The sequence below is a fragment of the Tauraco erythrolophus genome, chromosome 3, assembly GCF_009769465.1.
Source record: "Tauraco erythrolophus isolate bTauEry1 chromosome 3, bTauEry1.pri, whole genome shotgun sequence".
Taxonomy (NCBI): Eukaryota; Metazoa; Chordata; class Aves; order Musophagiformes; family Musophagidae; genus Tauraco; species Tauraco erythrolophus.
This window is the reverse complement of record NC_141467.1, coordinates 53,811,437-53,830,445: the sequence shown is the minus strand read 5'-3', so window position 1 is coordinate 53,830,445 and position 19,009 is coordinate 53,811,437. Positions and strand designations below refer to the sequence as shown.

The window sequence follows — 19,009 nt, the reverse complement described above, 5'->3', positions numbered from 1 at the left end:
CCTGTAGTTCCTACCTTGTAAATACCAACTTCTCCCCATGGATGCAATCTCTGGTTTTGAACAGCAGACCTCCTATACCCTGGGACCTTCTTCTCACAGACTGCATTCACATGAAGCATCTCCTCCGCCGTTTTGCTCCTACTAGAAAAGAAACACACATGTATTGATACATATTATGCAGATAATTATAGTAATGCAAGGGAGAGACACTACCATTCCAAGCAACCATTCACTGTACCTGCACAGTCTATGGTTAGTAGTTTGGACTAGATAAAAGAAGTATTTCAAAATATCATAGTTATTTGTCCCAGTGACTTTCTCGGCTCTCGAAAATACGTACGTACTCAGTTATTGTATTTCCACTGATGATGGGACAACTCAGAACAGAAAGGCATAAACGAGTAAACTTTCACAGGAACGGAGGATTTTTGTCCTTCAGTGAATCATGTGCCTTTTGAGTGGTCCCGGTGACTCAATTACTGCACACATACCAAATACAGAAACGGGACAAAGAAATGGGGCCACTTCTGGAAGGATGAATTCCATGGTACAAACAATGATGCGATATGCATCTTCAGCATCAGTTTATTTTGGTTTCTTTTTAAACATTATAAAATATGACTGTGCTGTATCTGTCATTGCATGGTAAGAGTGAAATGTATGCATTGTGTATATAAGAAATGTTATAGAGCTTCACTCTGCAACTGGATCTCCAGTCATCATAATTTTATTCTTGAAAATTCTTGAAAATACTTGAAAAGTGGAAGAAAGCAAGCAAGAGCAAGAATCCCACAGACATTAAAAGTGGAAAACAATAAATGCACATTCAATACGACAAGATTTTAGTTAGAGTGTATTTTCCCAAATTGGTTTCAAGTACGGTAATACTCACAAAGCATATTTGCAGAAATGTATGTTGTTTCTTTTGCTGTGCTTTGTTGTCACTGAGGTGCTGTGTAAGAGAAATAGCACCACTGGTTATTAACAGTGACAAGACTATAGTCTATTTTTGGTCAAATATAACTGTATTCCCTGCTTTGTATTTCATTGTATAATCTATTATTTTTTATTAATTGAAATAATTAATAAGACGTTCTGATAAAACACACAATGACTTTGAGATACACTATGTATAGAAAGTCAAAGAACACAATGTTAAATGGCTATTTATTGTTCTTCTGTAATTTAAAAAGCAATATACAGAGTATATCCACAAAGAGAGCAGACAGGAGAGAAGAAAATCAAATATTGCTTATGTGGGACTGCAGCAGGAGTCGAGCATATATCTCTGCCTTGGGATGGATGGGGAGTCAAGTGGGAGCTGCTAGGGCAAAACAACATGGGCAAAGTTTTTCTGGGTGTCTGCTACAGACTCTCTGATCTGGAAGAAGAAGTAGAAGAGGCCTTCTTCAGACAGTTGGAAGAAACTTCATGTTTGCATGCCCAGATCCTCATGAGGGACCTCAATCATCCTGATATCTGCTGAAGGGGCAGCAGAGCAGGGCACAAGTAATGGAAAAGCTTTGGGGAGTGCATTGCTGTCAAATCCCTAACAAGGGTGATTGAGGAGCCAACAAGGAGAAGCACTCTGCTGGATCTCACACTTAGAAACAAGAAAGGACTGGTTGGGGATGTGAAGGTCTGGGGCAGCATTGGCTGCAATGACTATGAGAAGGTGGAGTTTAGGATCCTGAAAGGAAGGAACAAAGCAAAAAGCAGGATTGTAGCCCTAGATTTAAGGAGACCAGAATTTGGTTCATTCAAGGACCTGCTTGAAAGAGTCCCACAGGATGTGGCCCTGGAGAGATGAGCAATCCAAGAAAGATGGTAAATTTTCAAAGATCAGCTCCTCCAAACTCAAGAATGGTCCACCTCGCCCTGCAGAAAATTGAGCAAGGAGGTCTGCAGGGATCAACAAGAAGCTCCTGAGAAAACCCAAACATAAAAAGGAAACATACCAGAGGTGGAAGCAGGGACAGGTGAGCTGCAGCAATACAGAGACACTGACTGAGCATGCAGAGAGGGGAGAGCGGTGGATTTTTTTTTGAATCTCAACCTTAGTAAGGTTTTAGACAGTTATCTCCCATAACATTCTCATAGGCAAGCTGATGAAGTACAGATTAAATAAGTGTACAGTGAGGTGTACTGAAAACTAGCTGAACAGTCAGGCTCATAGGGTTGTGGTCAGTGGTGTAGAGTCCAGCTGGGGACCCATCAATAGTGATACACCTCAGGGGGCAATACTGGAGCCAGTACTGCTTAACTTGTTCATTAATGACCTGGAGGACGGGAGACAGTACACCCTCAGCAAGTCTGCAGATGTTACAAGACTGGGAGGTGTCACTGATACACCAGATGGTTGTGCTCCCATTCAGAGGGACTACAACAAGTTGGAGGAATGGGCAGGCATAAACTTCATGAAGTTCAACAAGGGGAAGTGCAAGTCCTGCACCTGGGGAGGAACAACCCCAGGCATCAGTACATGCTGGGGGCTGATCAGCCGGAAAGCAGCATTACAGAAAAGGCCCTGGGGGTCCTGGTGGACAAGGTGAACATGAGCCAGCAATGTGGCCCTGCAGCAAAGGCCAACAGCATCCTGGGCAGCATTGGGACCAGCACTGCTAGCAGAATGAGGGAGGTCTTCTTTAGATCATGGGATGAGGCTTGCTGAAAGAAAACTGCACTTGATACAATTATCTTTCAATGTTCCCTCAGCAAGTTGTTGATTAGGATCGTGACAGTAAGATAGACATGCTGTCTTCTAGCCATTCAGTCATCTCCTCTGTCCTTCATTGTCACAAGTCTCCAGAAGGCAGAAGCTGAAGATGATGATGTAGATGATGCAGAAGTGAGAGTCCACAGAAGCATCTCCAGAAGTCTCCATTGCAAATGTGTTGCCTTTAACAGATAGGAATATTCAGATCACCAGGATCATTGCTACCTTTTCTTCAGCACTGCTTGGCAGTACCTTCTCCTGTTTATCTTTTCTGCTTTGCTTTTGACATCCAAAAAATGAGGAAGTTAGTGAACCACAGTGCTTTGCTTCTGCGTCCTAAAATAAAATATTAACCTCTACGAATTCTTGAAGAATTTTCAGCTCTAAGGAGGCTTAGATTAGATGTTCTGCTATTCTTTATTTATAGTGTACGTTCCTAGTAGCTGGAGATTGCCTTCTGAAGAATAAAATCAGGACACAGAAAGATTTCTCACCGCAGCTGTTGCGCTTACTCCCATCAGTGCAAACTGCTGAACCTGCTGTGAGTTTCTTTATTCTAAATATTCATATTATTTGCAGACTAAAATGACAGATACTAGAATAAAAATTTAGCATTCCAATGATTTTTTTCTGAGTGTGTTATTGCCCCTCTGGAACACGGCAGAGCCACTGATATCTTTGTGGCGTGCAGTGCTGTTTGGGCACTTCACTTTATATCAGAATATATAGGTTCACGTTTCAGGTGCTACTTCTTATTAATATTCTCTACGATAGCCAGTGCAGAATATAAATGTCAAAATAACAAGACAAGAAGCTGACAGAATAAATTGAAGACAAATTTATCCTGTTAGTGTGATTCCTTTTAGGAAGCAAAAAGCACCATTTACCCTACCAAGAGTCTGATATTGTTGTGTATTTTGATAACAAATTACCGTTTATTAAATAAACAGAATCTGAACCATTTTGAAGACTCAACCATTTACACAGCAGACCTTCAGAGGGAAGTTCTGTTTTGCAACAAGATGAATTAATGGGGAGACATGGCACATAGGAAATCCCACCAAAGTTATGAGATCCTACCAAGTTCATTTGGTGAAGAAATACTAAACCCAAAATAGTATTTCTTCCTTCTTCATCAACTGAAAGATACTCCTTCCTTGGGATCTGCTCTGTTACCTGATTGTATTGCTGATGATAAAAACACATGCATAAATATCCTTTTCTTTTTTTAAATTTTAAGACCGAAACGTAATCTTGAAAAAGAGGCTCAAATTCACCTTGTCATCCTATTAGCAGTAGATCTTGAGCTATCATACTTGCTGTAGTAAAGAGGGTGGGGTTTTTTTTGGTCAGTTTGAAGTGAATGCACAAAACGAGGTGCTATCACCAACATGTTAAAGGCTTTGTGTGAGAAACAGTCTAACAGTCTAACTCTCAGGAATCATTCTCAACTTTGATACTGAGACCTTTAGTCAAGCAGGTTTAAGCAGATGGTGCTACCATAAAATTCTTTGCTGTCCTCTTTCCTGTATACATAGTTTTGTAAATGCCAAGTTTGAAATTTTAATTTTCAATGTAAATTTGAAAATGACGATGAATCAGCATTCTGTATTTTCCTGTTTGTGGTTGGGAATGTCTGCGGGTTCTTTCTCTTACCTTTCTCCGATTCCAGAGAGTTTATGGAAACTTAGATAATAAAAATGCAAGAAAATGGAGACAGAAACTGCAGATCGCTTTTTCTCAGAATTGTTGGAAGACTGGATCACTGCAAATATTATAGGTTTTCTCCAAAACTAAATCAATTCCTCTGCAATGAGGAATTTTGACACAGTCCTTAGAAGATTAAAATCACTCTACTGTTGGCACTTCATTTCAAACAGATAGCTTTCTCTAGGAACTAAATGTTAATGCTTTCCAGACCCTAGTCTCAGGAACTGTATCTTTACCTACTACTTGTAACTGAGAAATGAGTTGGAAACATGGGGAAAAATCTTTTAGAAAAGGTCCATCCTTCTCTATCTACATCCTTTTCTCTCAAAAAAATATGACATACTGAAACACATCAACAAAAAAGACAGTACAGTGACAAAAGTTGGAACAGAGATGGAAGAAGATCTGACTGAAACATATTTGCATTTGAAACTCTTGGTGATGATCTAGATTTATGCATCTAAATTACAATTAAATAATGTTAAGGTTGTGAGTAACTCACAAGAGCAAAGAAATGTGCAATTAAAGAGAAAATATACCATATGTCCTTTGATATCTAGGCATATTGCAGTGCATTAAGAAAGTCATAAAAGAGACACCCTGTTGTGGTTATGTGTTCTGAGACATGTGGCGCATTTCCATTGTAGCTATCTATTTCCCTGCTTGTGTGCATCTGTGCCATTATTTAAATGTTGATTTTGAGAGTGAATTTCCCTTTCCACAGTAAAAAAGTGGAGCTGCAGACTCTTTTTCCATTGTTTCTTTAGATCTGTTGCTATTTATGAATACGGAAGTCCAACATTTTAAACATATGAATGAAAAATCATCACAAAAGGGAATAAATGGATTTAATCATCAGAAATAATTAAGCAAAAGAAATAGTATGACTGAATGATCTTATGTGTCTCTTCCTCTAAAAACAGTTGAATTCCAAACATTGTTCTCTCATATTTCGCATGGAAAAAGGAATGTACTAAAAAGTTTCTCATATTTAACTTGGACCACTTTTGGGAAATACAGTGAGCGATTACTCCTTTCATTGTAAGGCTCCTCACCTGTGGCATCCTGCAAGCCTTCTTTTGTCCTCTATTCAAAACCAACCTGAAAATGCGGGAGAATATGATGGAACACTCAGATCTTAAAAGCAGTATTTATGTGGCTGACACCTAACTCACACTGTCTCAAACTCTGTGATCACCAAGACACCCCAGTGTGAAATACCTTATAAACAGCGGTTGGGTAACTGGAGGATGAGAGCAAGGTAAGTTATACTTGTGGGAAGAGAAAAAACAGTGTTCAGAGTATTTCATGAGAACATGTTTGCCCTCCAGATGCTGAAGATGCCTGCAGCCTTGGGACACTTTCAGATACCTCACGAGTTCTCCAGAGCCAAGCAAGTACTTCTGCTAAAGAAGTTAAGTCTTCGTGATTCTATTTGCAGCTGGCTAGGAGATGGTACCCTCTGATTATATGCTGATTTGGCCACGGCTGTCTTGCATTCTTCATTCCTTGGATTCTTTGTTGTCATTTCTCATAACTAGAAATAGTATCAATTTGAGCACAGAGCTATTACAACAGTTATTCTATGAGTTCAGTCCAAGAACATACAAGAAGAACCGTGAATCACCATGAAGTGTTATCAACTTTAGAAAAAATGGGTTTCTTCAACCCTTTCTTTTTTTGCTTTTGGTTTCCTACAACTATGATAGTGATGATGATGATGATGATAAAATGTGTGGGAGATAGAAAAAAAAAAAACCCTAGTAGTACAAAAAATGGACCCAGATACCATGGTGATGAGTGAAATAGAAATATAAACAGCCTTATGGATAATGCTGGCATCACTCCTTCTCCTTAGCATGACCTACAGTGTAAGAACTGGGCCAGAGACATTTTCTGGAGAGGAGAGCAAACCAGATTAGCATCACATCAACTCAAGGTCCTGTATGATCTGAAGAGACAGGGCAGAAGCAGTGCCATTCTGGTAACAGAGAGTATCAGGCCCAGGTGGTGGGCCCTTGGAGAGAGGGATGTTGTACGAATACAAGAACAGCTTGGAGCTGGCAGCCTGGGAACTGGTTGTCAAGGGAAAAAAGTAGGGGGCGATGGGCAGTCAGTCAACCCTAGCACAGCAGAGTCAGGAAGAGCCATCTCCATAGGGCTGGGGAAAGAAGCCAGTCTAGAAAAAGTCTGAGGAGAGAGCATGCCAGTTGGGAAGCAGCTGTACAGCCACAGGGTGGCCATGGATGCCACTGCCAAATGTGTGCTGTAACCAAAAGGGTTAGGGCTTGAGGGAAGAGCCAGGGACTTCAGCCAGCAACAGCTGAGAAAGAGGGCAAGCAGTGCACGGAGTAAGGAACGAGATTCATGTTTTGTGGTGTAGTGTCACGTCACCAAGCAGTGCCCATCAGCCACAGCAGCACACGCTTCTGTCAACTGCAAGCGCAGAAACCGGTTTACAAAAGGCCATAGACTGGGAAGGGTACAGTACTCACAGCCTGCAGCGCAGCACTGAAAAGCACAGAGGCTGAGCTGCGGATGTGCCCGGGTAAAAGCAGATTTAAAATGCTTTAGTTGGGGATTTTCTGTTTTACTGTGCCATTACCCTTTGAAACTCTTACCCTTGTAAAGAACTTGTCTTAGACTTTGCAAACTTGTACATGAGGACCTATGGCGAAACCGAGATTCCCTCCAGTGGCTGCACTGAAAATCATGGCTAATTTTAGCACTTTCAGACTCTGTGATTTTTTAAAGTTGCAGCAGCAGCTGCTCCTCCGCGCTCCGTGTCGTTCCCAGCACAGGGAGGCTGCGGCCGCCCCGGTCAGCAGGGGAAGCCGCCTCACACGAACGGGCAGGGGGTCGCACAGCGCCAGCTGCTGCTCCCCTCCAACCTTCTCCTCCTCATGGTTTGTTTCTCCCCACCTGTCAGCGCCAGCAGCGGCGGCAGCACAGGCGCTGCTGACGGAGCGGCACCGCAAACGGCCAAAGTGTCACAGCCCGGCGGCGACCGCCGGATCCGCGCCTGCGAACTCCCCTCACAGGCGGGCCCGAAGGTGCCATGCTGAAACCGCCGCGGCCTCGCCAGGGGAGAACAGGACAGCACCAGCCGCCACCGCCGCTCCGCACTTCTCCAAGGCGCCTTCGCTCACTCGCTCACTCGCTCACTCGCTCACTCGCTCACTCGCTCACTCGCTCACTCGCTCACTCGCTCACTCGCTCACTCGCTCACTCGCTCACTCGCTCACTCGCTCACTCGCTCACTCGCTCACTCGCTCACTCGCTCACTCGCTCACTCGCTCACTCGCTCACTCGCTCACTCGCTCACTCGCTCACTCGCTCCCTGCCCGGCCCGCCCCTCCCGGCCCGGCCGCCAGAGCGGGCTGCCCGGGTGCAACCAACTGCCGCAGCGGGTAGAGGGGGGAGGAGAGCGCCCCGCTCGGCACAGGCGCAGCGCGTCCCTCGTAACGCGCGCACCACAGCGTTCCCACCCCCCCCGCCGCCGGCCGTACCACTTCGCTGCCTGTCCGGCGCTGAGGCGCGTTGGGCAGGAACGTACCAACGCCGCGGAGGGAAAGGGGTGACCGAGTGGGTCGCGTGACAAGGGGAGATCATGCTTAAACGGTGCAGCGCCGACCCTCGGTCCCGTTGTTTCGGCCGAGCGGCGCGACCCGGCCGCGGCCTCACTGGGGCTGCCCCTCGCAGCGGGAAAGGGGAGGAGCAGCAGCTCCTCCTTGGCTCTTCCCCGGCGGGACGGGGATGGGCCGTCCCGCTGGGCAGCCGCCCCCGCCCCCCGCGCGCAGCGTTCTTCCCGGATCGCTGCCGCCTCCCGCTGTCGCTGGTTCCGCGGGGCGCGTGAGCGGGCGGGCGGGTGGCGGGCGCTCCTGGCAGCGGCCCGACATGTCGGTGGCGTTTGCGGCCCCGAGGCAGCGGGGGAAGGGCGAGATCACGCCAGCCGCCATCCAGAAGGTGAGGGGGAGAGGAGAAGAGGGTCTGGGCCCGGGCCCGGGCCCGGCCCCAGCCCCGGCCCCGGCCCCGGGGGCCATAGCCGCTTCCTGCCGCCGGGCTGCGCGGGGAAGGGGGTGGCGGCGCCCCGGCCCCGGCGGGAGGGAGCGACCGGGCCGCCCTCGGGGCACGGCCCGGCGGTGGCGGTGGTCGCTGAGGCGCTGCCTCCCTGTACTTCGGCACTTGTGCGGGGGTCCCGGGGCCGAGGGGAGGCGCCGAGCGGGCGGGCTGTGCCCTCTGCGGCGGGGCGGGGCGCGGAGGCCGGGGCGGGGGTGGGGGCCGGCCGGGGCGAGGACGGCAGATGGCCCCGGGGGCGTCCCGGCTGCCCCGAGCTCACCCGGCGCCGCGGACGCGAATTGACCCGTAAAGTCTCGGCCTGGCACGGTGGGGAGAGGGAGGAGTCGAGTAACTCCTTCCTGTGAGGGGTGTCTGTAAGTCGGGACTTCAGTCGGGTTGTTCCTAAAGCCCGCCTGGCTGTGGGCTCTGCCTCCGCGGGGGAACGGCCGCTACAGCTCCCGAACTTGGTCTGCCTAGTAGCAAGGCAGCCCCTAAACTTTAAATGTTATTAGCGAAGAACATTATGATCGGAGCCAATGGCAGCAACTCCGTTTAAGCTTTTGGGAGAGGGAGCAAGTTAACTCGCTAAAGCAATCAAAGAAAAGCATGTATAGGATTTGTAATGTTCCAGGATGTTTTGTATCGACAGAAGCAAAGGAGCGTGTTCAAGTTCACTGGTAATTTGATGGTATTTAGAAACTTAACTGAAGACTCGCACTGTTATCAGTGTAAATAGCTATGAATCAAACAGATTTCAAATTACTGCAAGATCCTTGTGTAGGAGCCTTTGGGATAGATACAGCTAACCTACGGTAAAGAATGAGAGTGTCGACAAGTTAGGTGTTGCAGGAATTGGGACCTGAAAGAAGACCCTGGAGTTATAACAGACCTGCAGGGTACTGTAGCAGAAGTCTGCTTGAGAAGTGTAGATGAAAAATACATACCCACTGGGTAGAAAGCTGCCTAAAGGCAGTCAGTAGAGACTTCAGGTTGCTGAGGTGCATATGGAGAATATAGACAATTAAGTTTTTTCTTGTGCTGTAGTCAAACCATTAATTTGATGGTGGTGTGCTGGCAGAACCCTAGTATAGTTAAAGCTGAAGAATCTTTGTAATGTATGTAAGCTGTCAGAAGCCCTGGAGGTGTTTTCATCCAGCTGGAAACTAAACTCTCTTTTGATGGTAGGTGTTTATAACTCTTTCAAATAACTATTTCAATTTTCAATCAAATTTGTGTAAAACAGTGCCTGCAGCCCCGTCTAGGATGCAATTGTATTCCTTTTTGTTTACTTTCCTTTTGGCCCTAGCATGCCTTTTTTTAACCTCCAAAGAGGTCCAGCTTACATGGTGACAGTGAAGAATGTAACCATCTAACTGGAAGTCTGAAGGTCTAAGTGTCTGCTGCCTTCCTCTGGAAGGTGGGAGACATTCTGAGGAGGGCCCTGATTCAAGGCAGCCTTGGCACGTGCTGTATTAGACTTTGATATTGAAGGCATTAGCTCCTTTTTCCTTATTTTTTCTGGTGAAAACGATCATTGTATTTCTTGCAAAACTTGATGTCAGTACTTGTGAAATGTGTCTGTGTAGCAGTATGTTTGTGATCCTCTTCAGAGTGTGCAGTGACAGTTCTGCCTAGTTTCTGAGGCTCAGACAGTAACTGAGTTCTGTCTGTGTTTAGTGCTTAATGACAGTGGTTCCAGGTCCAGCAATTTCAGGCAAACTAATTGCTCAGTGATCATTCTACTTAGTTCTGGTGAATTAGTGGTTTGAATTTAGGAAGACTTGGCTAGTTGGCTCATTCTTACATGGATATAAGTCCTGAGTGGAGTATGTGAGGTTTCTGACTCCATACCCTTTTCATAGTAGGGACGAATTAGTCAGAAGAAAAAAGTGTCAGTACTTAATCTTTCTTTCTTTCTTTCTTTTTTTTTTTTTTTTTTTTTTTTATTTCCCTATAGAATTTGTTTAGGTTGGATTCCTAGGGAAATAAAGGTGATGTAATAACACTGTTTGTGCTTTACTTGTAGAAGCACGAGCCTTTTGCGTAATGTCAGCTATGTTTGGAAGAAGGAAAGAGTCTTGGAGATGGTTAAGATCCTATTATTTTTGTGAAATTCAGCAGCTGGGTAAAGGGATCTAAATAGCTTTCCACTGAGAGGAAATGAAGGGATAAATCAATGCAAATTTTTCTGTTTGATAGTAAATTTTACACTTAATTCAGTTGGCTTGAGTAACTTGGCTGGTAGCTCAGATTAGCCATGGTTCTGCTGACTCAGAGTCAGGGACAGTGGTTAAGAAGAAATGAGTGTAGGGTTATGCAGCTCTGGGAAACCAGACTTGATTATATTTTTCCTGTTTATGGAGCTTGGAACGCCTTGAATTTCTGCGCTTTTTGTAGAAAGCCATGAGACCTGCGATTTCCCATGATTTTTCATGGCATTTTTGCCACAAAAGTAACTCACGTATGTTTGTATTCCTGGACACTTCTAAGTGTGATAGATCTATTGTGCTCGTTATACAGAATATTTATAAAGTGCAGTTTCATTAGAGATTCTTAATGTAAATATGGCCTAGCTTTCCAATGCATTTCCTTGAAACAAACCTGTCTGGTAAGGTCACTCTCTATCAATAGTAATTTCATTGCCTTTTATTGTTAAATTTATGAACACCTGTGGGCTTTAGAAGGAGGTGGGAAATTTGAGGCATAAATTTTTAAGTAAACTTCTTGGTAGAGATAAAACAAAGAAGTGAAAGACTTTGAAGACTTCGTATGAACTTGGTGTGCAACAAGCATGGGTATTTTGAATGGGAAGCTTCACAAATGTAACTGTAATAGTGACTTGAAACCCTGAAAATGAAAACTGTAAAACTAATCGTAGATGGGAGCAGAAGAGTGTTCTATAGATAAATGGTTAATGTAGAACTTTCTGGAATACTACTTTTATTTATTGTTTGTTTTTAAAAACTCTGAGAAGAGGAGCAAGACTCAAATTTATCTTCAGTTACTTCATGAAACTTACTCCAGACTTCTTCTTTATCTTTTCAGATGTTGGATGAAAATAACCATCTTATTCAGTGTATAATGGACTATCAGAACAAAGGAAAGACATCTGAATGCTCTCAGTAAGACATTAATCCAAATTTACTGTGGACTGGGTGAATTTCCATCTAGATCAAGATTCTTGAGTTGTTTATCTCACCTCGTAGGATAACTGCACTGTGAAGAATAGAAAAGTATTGCTGCAGATGCTACACTTAAAATTGAGTTTTCTGTTTGCTCTATGACTATCACTTCTGTCACTGAAATGTTGCAACTTGACTACTGCAGGTTGATGTCATGATGATGATGGCCGTAAAAATGGGGACTGTCTAACCAAGATTTCTTTTTTTCCTCTGCATCATAATTACACTTGGGGAAAGAGGTAGTTTTTTTCTCAAACCTTGCAAAATCATGTAGGAATGGACCTTTCTTCTTCCTGATGACATGTTTGAAAAATACCTGCTTACCACTTGCCCAAGAGCAAACAGGCTTGTCTTAAAAGTTTGACTTGCCAGAATATCCCATGCAGACTTGCTGTCTGGTGGGATCCCTGGACAGTGACCTGAGAGAACTGTGGAAAAAGTGAATTATTAAGGAGTCTTATTTTCCCATTGCTCTCTTCTGGCGTGGGATGATCGTGGCACTCTTGTAATCAGACAAATAGAGTCATGTGACAGACGGGGATATCATGGTGTATGGCTGTTGAGCCCTTACTAAGGGGACTGATAGTTGGGGATTGGGGGGAGGTCATAAATAGTAGGTATTTTTGCTTTAAGGGAATACCTTTATTGTAGTACACTTACTGTATTAAGCTGTTTGCAAGCCCATAGTTATGTATTCGTTATATGTTCCTGCTTTCCAGGTCATTGTGACTGTGGGCTGGATGTTGAGACTCTGGAATGTGGTTCTGTAGCAGAAAAATCATTCCATAGCAAGTTTTTAAAGCTCAGGGTCCTGATGAAATGTTTGCACTGTTCATGGTCATGATTCACATAATCTATTGTACCTTGCATCTGGGGACATAAGAGCTCCCTTTCCTAGTGTTTGTGATGGAAATTACACCAAATAGCCACGTGCACACCATATGTCTTCTGGTGGCTTAGTTTGGGGCAGGAAATTAAATAGGTGAGAACTGTGTCACTCAGTTCTAGATTTTCCATAGCAAGACAGAAGTTGTAGAGAAGATGCATGCACAGGTTTGATGGAGACATTGGGGAAGGTTGGGTGATAGGTAAGTGTGAGGGAAAAGGCTTAGGATTCCTAATAATGGTACTCTTGTAAGTCTCTTGAATTTTATTTTACATAGGTAACTTTCTTTACATATGTAGAATTAAAGTAAATTCTGATGTTACTATATTCATGGCTTAAGATCTGTTTTGCTTTTATTTTGATAGATACCAGCAGATGCTGCATACAAACTTGGTTTACCTAGCCACTATAGCTGACTCCAACCAGAATATGCAGTCTCTACTACCAGCAGTAAGTACAAAATAGTGTAACAGTACAGGGAATAGATTTAATTTGGGTTCCTGGAGAGGAAAAAACAAAACAAAACACACAAAAGCGTTTGAGGCAACAGCCTTACATTTAGCCTCTCGTTTACTGTACAGTGACACACGATGCGGTGTGTCTTCATGCTCTATTTGGAGTTTACTAGTCTCACTGTTCACGTCTTGCTCAAAATCTGACTTGTTTAACTGAAGACTGATACTCTGAATTAGGCGCGCAGTGCACAGGTTATGTAGGCTGTCTCATAGATAGTCGTAGTGTTGGTTTTTTTTTTCAGCTAAGACCTCTAGTGATGTGGCTCTTAGTCAGCTCCTTTAACAGTACTGGTTTTCCTCTTATGTTAGGGAAAGGTAGAAGGGTGGGGATTTTTTTTTGAGTGGGTTTTTTATTATTATTTTTTGCTGTGATGTCATCTGTTCTTTTGCCTCAGTGGAATGAGACTGGGTAAATCTTTGTCTGCTTTTCTGTACTCTAGGTGAGTCTAGTTTTCCTCTCTCTTGTGTCAGATCAGAAACCAACCTTTTTTTAAGGTGGATAATAATATGCAAGAAATAAGGTTGCACAGGCTTAACTTGAAACACTGCATTGCTTTACAAATGAAGCATTTCTTAAAAAATACTTGCCATCTTTTTTTTAAACCAGAGTTTTCTGAATCCGTATTCCTGAACTCTATTTTATAAGATACCTCCAGTTTTTCTCCCTTTCTGTTGTTTATGGAGCAGTTAAGGAAAGATACAACAAACATTAAAATAGCTTGCTATCTGTTTGCATTTTGTGTTAATCGAAAAGCTTGGGGAGTTCATTGTGAGTAGCACAAGGAAGTTCTTTGTTTTTTGGTAATAAGACTTTTTCTTGAATTAATATAGTCTTGATTCATTTCTGTAATATGAAGCTAAAAAGAATGTCTATAAAACAGCCATTCCTAGATACTAGTTTTCACCAACTGAAATTGAATTACTTTTTCTTTGGTCTCTGGAGAAGTGTTCTCCAATCATTGCTACTAGCGAAGCATCCTTTCAAGTTGGTACCTAGAGGACTATAGAAACAGTGTTACATTATGTCCAACCTGTTGTGCCTGCAGAGGCTTCTCTTTTTATAAATCCATGCTGGTAGCTGAGAGGGAGGGAAAGAAACCTTTAAAAGGACTGTGTGTATTACTCAACTAATAGGTTTTTGGAGGCCTAATTCATATCCTGATTCTGATGACAACTGGAAATGAATTTGACCTTATCCTAGTCCCCAATGAACAGCTCTGTTCTTATGGTTGAATGTGATGACATTCTCTCCTTAAAAGAAAATGAAGATAAGGCCAGGGAAGACTTTTTTGTAGATCAAGACTGAAATGCGTTTCTGATCTTGAATGTAAGGAATATTTCATATTAGTGGGAAAATAGCATAGTGTTTTTTGTTGGGGTGGAGAGAGTCCCTTTTGTACAGCTGAGAGCGGAATAAAAAGGTAGTTTCTTGGGTTTTCTTTCAAACTAAAATATAAAATGAAATTGAGATGTTCAGTCTTACCTGACCTACCAAGTCAAATCTTTGAAGATTTGCCTGAAATGTGATAATGTAATCAAGATGAAATGACTTTTGTTGCAGTTTCTAGAAAAATATTACTTAAATTATTTCTGTCTTCCCAACAAATTTTGGACAGAAGAATTTGGCAACATGTGAGCTGCTGCTTTTTACAATGCAAGATAAACTACTTCAGACTCTTTTTATTTGCTTTCAGTTAAAGACCTGATGACGCTCAAGCTGACTTGGAAGTATTATGTTTCTGTTCACCATGCTTCTATGTCAGCTGTTGAGCAGTCTTACTAAATTTGAGGGTTGTGGGTGGCAACTGTTAAATATGGAGCAAGATACTCTGTGTGTGTAAACTTCTACTATTTTTAATAGTAAAATACATCAACTTTATGATACTACCATTGCAGTGGTTTCTCACATAACTTAGGAGAGCTTGAGTCTGGATAGCTTCTGAAGTTGGATTATATCTGATCTATTCATATCTGGAAGATACGGGATAAACTAGCTTCCCAAATAGGACTTTGTACGGTGAGGAACACAACACTGTTGCATTCTTTTGATTTTCATGATGCTACTTTTGCAGGAGGCAGCAGCAAAAGATGTTAATCTTCTTGAACTGTAGAGAGCAAAAATGCAATTAAAGTTTGTTACTGGGACTTCCAAGAGAACCTCCAAAAAATAGTAGAGAAGTATTGTGTGCACGTGTTTCTAACCATATTAAATCTCAACCTTCAAAACAGGCATCTTCTCCTCCCTGACTTTTATTTTTTGTTTTCTTGATAAAAAGGCATTGCAAACTATTGAAATAAAAAAACCCCAAACCTTTTCCTCTTGGACATCCTTTTGCCTCTCCCGTAGGTCTTCATTTTGTTAAATATTTATGAGAAAACAACCTATGACCATCGCTTCATTGGGAAAAGTAGAGTGGAACTTTTGTCCTGTGCTCCAGTCTTGTCATTCTGGCGTTAGTTTTATAACAGGCAAATAGTGAGGTCTGCAGGAATTATTTGGTTGAGAACACTGTGGGTTTTTTTAAACACAGAAAAAGTGATTATTTTTTTTTAGAGTTTTTCTTACATAATGCAAGTTGCTTTCTGCCAGCATGCAGAGCACTTGATTTCACTGTGTGTTTCAAGAAGGTGGTGAAAGTCAATGCTTCTGATTATTACATGCTTCTATAACATGCCAGTTTTCTTTTACATTGAAAGTGCCAGTTTCTTCCAGTAGTGAGCTAAACTCTGAAGTGTCTTCCAAGAAAACTGATATCTGAGTTGTAGAAAAATGCGCACATCGCATTAAATTGTTTTTCTTAATTTCATAATATTAGAAAGGTTATAAACTTCTTAATAAAAAAGTGATTTTTTTTTTCTTGCTTGAAATACTTCTCTCAAAACTAATGCTTTTTGTAGGACTTGTGAAATCCCTTAATGTATGCTGTTCCCAGTCTAGTTTCAAACTTGTCACACAGATCAAGGCAGACTTCATGCTGATTTAGTTACAAAGCACTCCTATATAAAATGGTGATTACTTTTTATAAACACCCAACATCAACAAACACTGAAATGCTGATTACTTCCAAAGAAACTGTTTCGGGAGGCAGAACCATAAATATCAGTACTAGCACCTGACTAAAACTTTTCAACTTCCTTACTGGAAGATGAATTTGTTTTGGATTTAAAAGCTGCAGAGTTTGAATGTCTAAATAGGAGTCTTCAATGTAAGAATGATTTTACTCCATCAGTGGGAAGTCTCCTATGATCTTAAATACGCTTTGGTATTTTTCAAATGGGTAATGTTCAATCTATGGTTTTAATGTTCTTGTGATGTGATTAGTTTGTAGAAACTGAGTCTTAGGAACCTGAGCAGTGCACTTTGCTTTTTTAGTAGCCTTCATTTTGAACATAAAAGTTGTCTAGAATATATATGTTAATTGAATTGTCTTGAATACTGCTTTTCTTGAAAAAAGCAAGATGACATCCAGGAAATACAAGCATGCCTCAGTTTTAATAGCTCAAAATAAAATTTGCAAATAAAACTCCTGTTACTGAAGATGAGAGGAATCCTAAATTAGTAAAATTCTTGGCTGATTATGTGCCAAATGCCTGGGAAAGTCTGATATCTATGGTAGTATAGCAGAAAATCTGTTAGCGGTATCTGCTTTCCTGCTGATCGCAGCTGGCATTGGTCTTTAAACCTCTGGCTTAATTCCGTGTATATTGAGTGTTAGTGTGTTGATTAAATTAGTTTTAAAGCAGATACACAAAGCGGTATGGTATAGTATTGTGCATTAGCCTTTCAGAACACAAGTTCATGCCAAGCTCAAATTCAACTACTTGTAAACTGAGTTTGTAGAGAACAGAGTAAAAGAAAGGTTGAGTGTTTCCTGTCAGTAGGCAAGTGAGCTGTTAGTCAGAAGTGGAGCTTGAATTTTGAAGAGTAATTACTCTGATTAAATGTTTGTTAAACAGTTTTCAAAAATCGTAGTGATTTCTAGAAGACTTTTAAAAAGAGAAACATTAGTTCTGAGAAAGGGAGGAAAGATGTTGCATTCACACTCACCATAATTATACAACTGCATTCCAAGGAGGATTTCTAGACCGTGTCACTAATGGTGATTGTGTTGTTTCAAACAAGAAATTTGAATGCTTCTGTTGGGTGTGGAATTTCATGTTAGAGTAACTTAACCAAAAGAGCAACTTCCCTGCTGCTCTTCAAATGAAAGGCAAGTGGAGCGACTGTGGCTGGGCTGGGTGAAAGAAATTAAGCTTCACGTTCCTGTGCTGTTGTTAGAAACTATGGAGCTAGTGCAAATCCATAATTGATAAAAGCTGATCTATTTGGGCCTGCAGAACATCATTTCTTAAATTGTTCCTTCCTCCATCTCTTCATACTCTACCTTTTTATTTGCCATGTTTATCTTACATAGCAAAAACCATTTCCTGTGTTTTTGAGGAAGAAGCACATGGGGTAAACCTCCTTAGGCAACAGTCTCTAGCCCATGGTTAGTTAGGCTTTGTCGCTAAAGAATGGGAAATGTGGGACATTTAGGTCCATGTTACAACACGTTATTCTAAGAATTCAGCGTTACCACAATGTTTGAGTGATCTCAGACTCAGCACTTTGAACAAAGACTTTTCCTGAAGTTGCATGGCATTACGGGTCTGTTAGGGATGAGATTTAATTCTTTATTGCTGGCAGTAGCCTAGTTCTTAGGTATGACTGCAATAACCAGTCATAAAAGCAATGCTTTATGATCTAGCTGTGTAAGTCCTTACAGAGAGATCTAGTGTGCCTGTATCACTTAATTGTCTTTGCTCCAATGCCAGCACATCATCACCTGTATCCATTTTCTTTCTTTGAGTCTTTAGATGCTGTTTGCCTTCTCACTTCTCAGTGAATACTCTTGACTGCCTGCGTGTTTCTTGTATGTGAAAATGTGGTTATGGCATATTAAAAGTTTTAGAAATAGCTACTCAGATTTTTTTTTTTTGTTTTTTGATGAAGCGTGAAGGGACACTCCCATTGCTTAGACCAGGAAACTGAAAAACTACTTGTTACGAAAAGGAAATGTTGTAAAATTCAGTAGTACAGGCTTTTTAGAAGACTTAAAGGCAAAACAACCAAACTGCTGTGATTTAAATTTTGTGGATTGTTTCTTCCCTAGCTTATTCATTGAATCTTTGTAACAACATCAGTCTGTGTGCTGATACACGTCTTTTGGGGCTGATAGTGTCATCCTGCTTTAGCAAAAGAGAATTGGGTACATTGCATTTTAAAAAGAATTTTCAGATTGTAGATCCTCAGTTTATCCACATATGATGTGGTTTTATAATAAAAATTGCTTTTCCAGGTTCTTTGTTTTACTCCAAAGAGGCTTTTAAATACTGGAAAGAAATTTGACTGTTGTTTGACAAGATTTCCTTTTGATGGTAATAGTTATGCTGACATACCCAGAGCCATACTCTCTTCAGCTGCAATTCTGCTGTGTGATGTTTTGAAGTTGTTGTTTGACGAACCAATCTGGAGAATCAGTCTGGATTAATTAGGTGGAAAGGGGAATATTTTCATTCTGGATTAGTTCAGATTAACTGCAGGGCTGTGTAAATGGCTGTGTTGGCACAACCAAAAGGGTAGTGTTGGGAAACAGAGAGCAGCTGGAGGGAGCTTCTTAAGCCAACAATTCTACTAACAAAAATATCAGAATATGGGAATTTAAGTTGTTAGCATGTCAGGAGTGAATTCATAGACCATGAATGTACTCCACTTTAAGTAAGAGGATCACTCTAACTTCTGTAAGCTGCTTTGCATGATTGCTGATCAGGTGTGTCCACATGGGGAGCTAGTGCACTGTACACAAAAAAACTACTTATTGCCTGCTAACTTCTGTGGATGATTTAGAAATCAGTAAAAATAGCCGCCAGTTTGAATTAGGAGTATGGTCTAAAGTGTAAT

At 42.0% G+C, this 19,009-nt stretch overlaps 1 protein-coding gene across 6 annotated transcripts in view; it reads left to right on the top strand.

Annotated features, from left to right (window-relative positions):
- Positions 1–8,313: 8,313 nt before the first annotated feature.
- The window catches only part of SS18 (SS18 subunit of BAF chromatin remodeling complex), a 42,716-nt gene continuing 32,020 nt past the window's right edge, over positions 8,314–19,009 (top strand). For all 6 annotated transcript variants that reach the window (XM_086608632.1, XM_086608630.1, XM_086608627.1 and 3 more), the window contains exons 1-3: positions 8,314–8,392; positions 11,531–11,607; positions 12,919–13,003. In XM_086608632.1, coding sequence (XP_086464758.1) covers positions 8,324–8,392; positions 11,531–11,607; positions 12,919–13,003 — 231 coding nt within the window. In that variant the 5' untranslated portion in view covers positions 8,314–8,323. The remainder of the gene's footprint in view (positions 8,393–11,530; positions 11,608–12,918; positions 13,004–19,009) is intronic.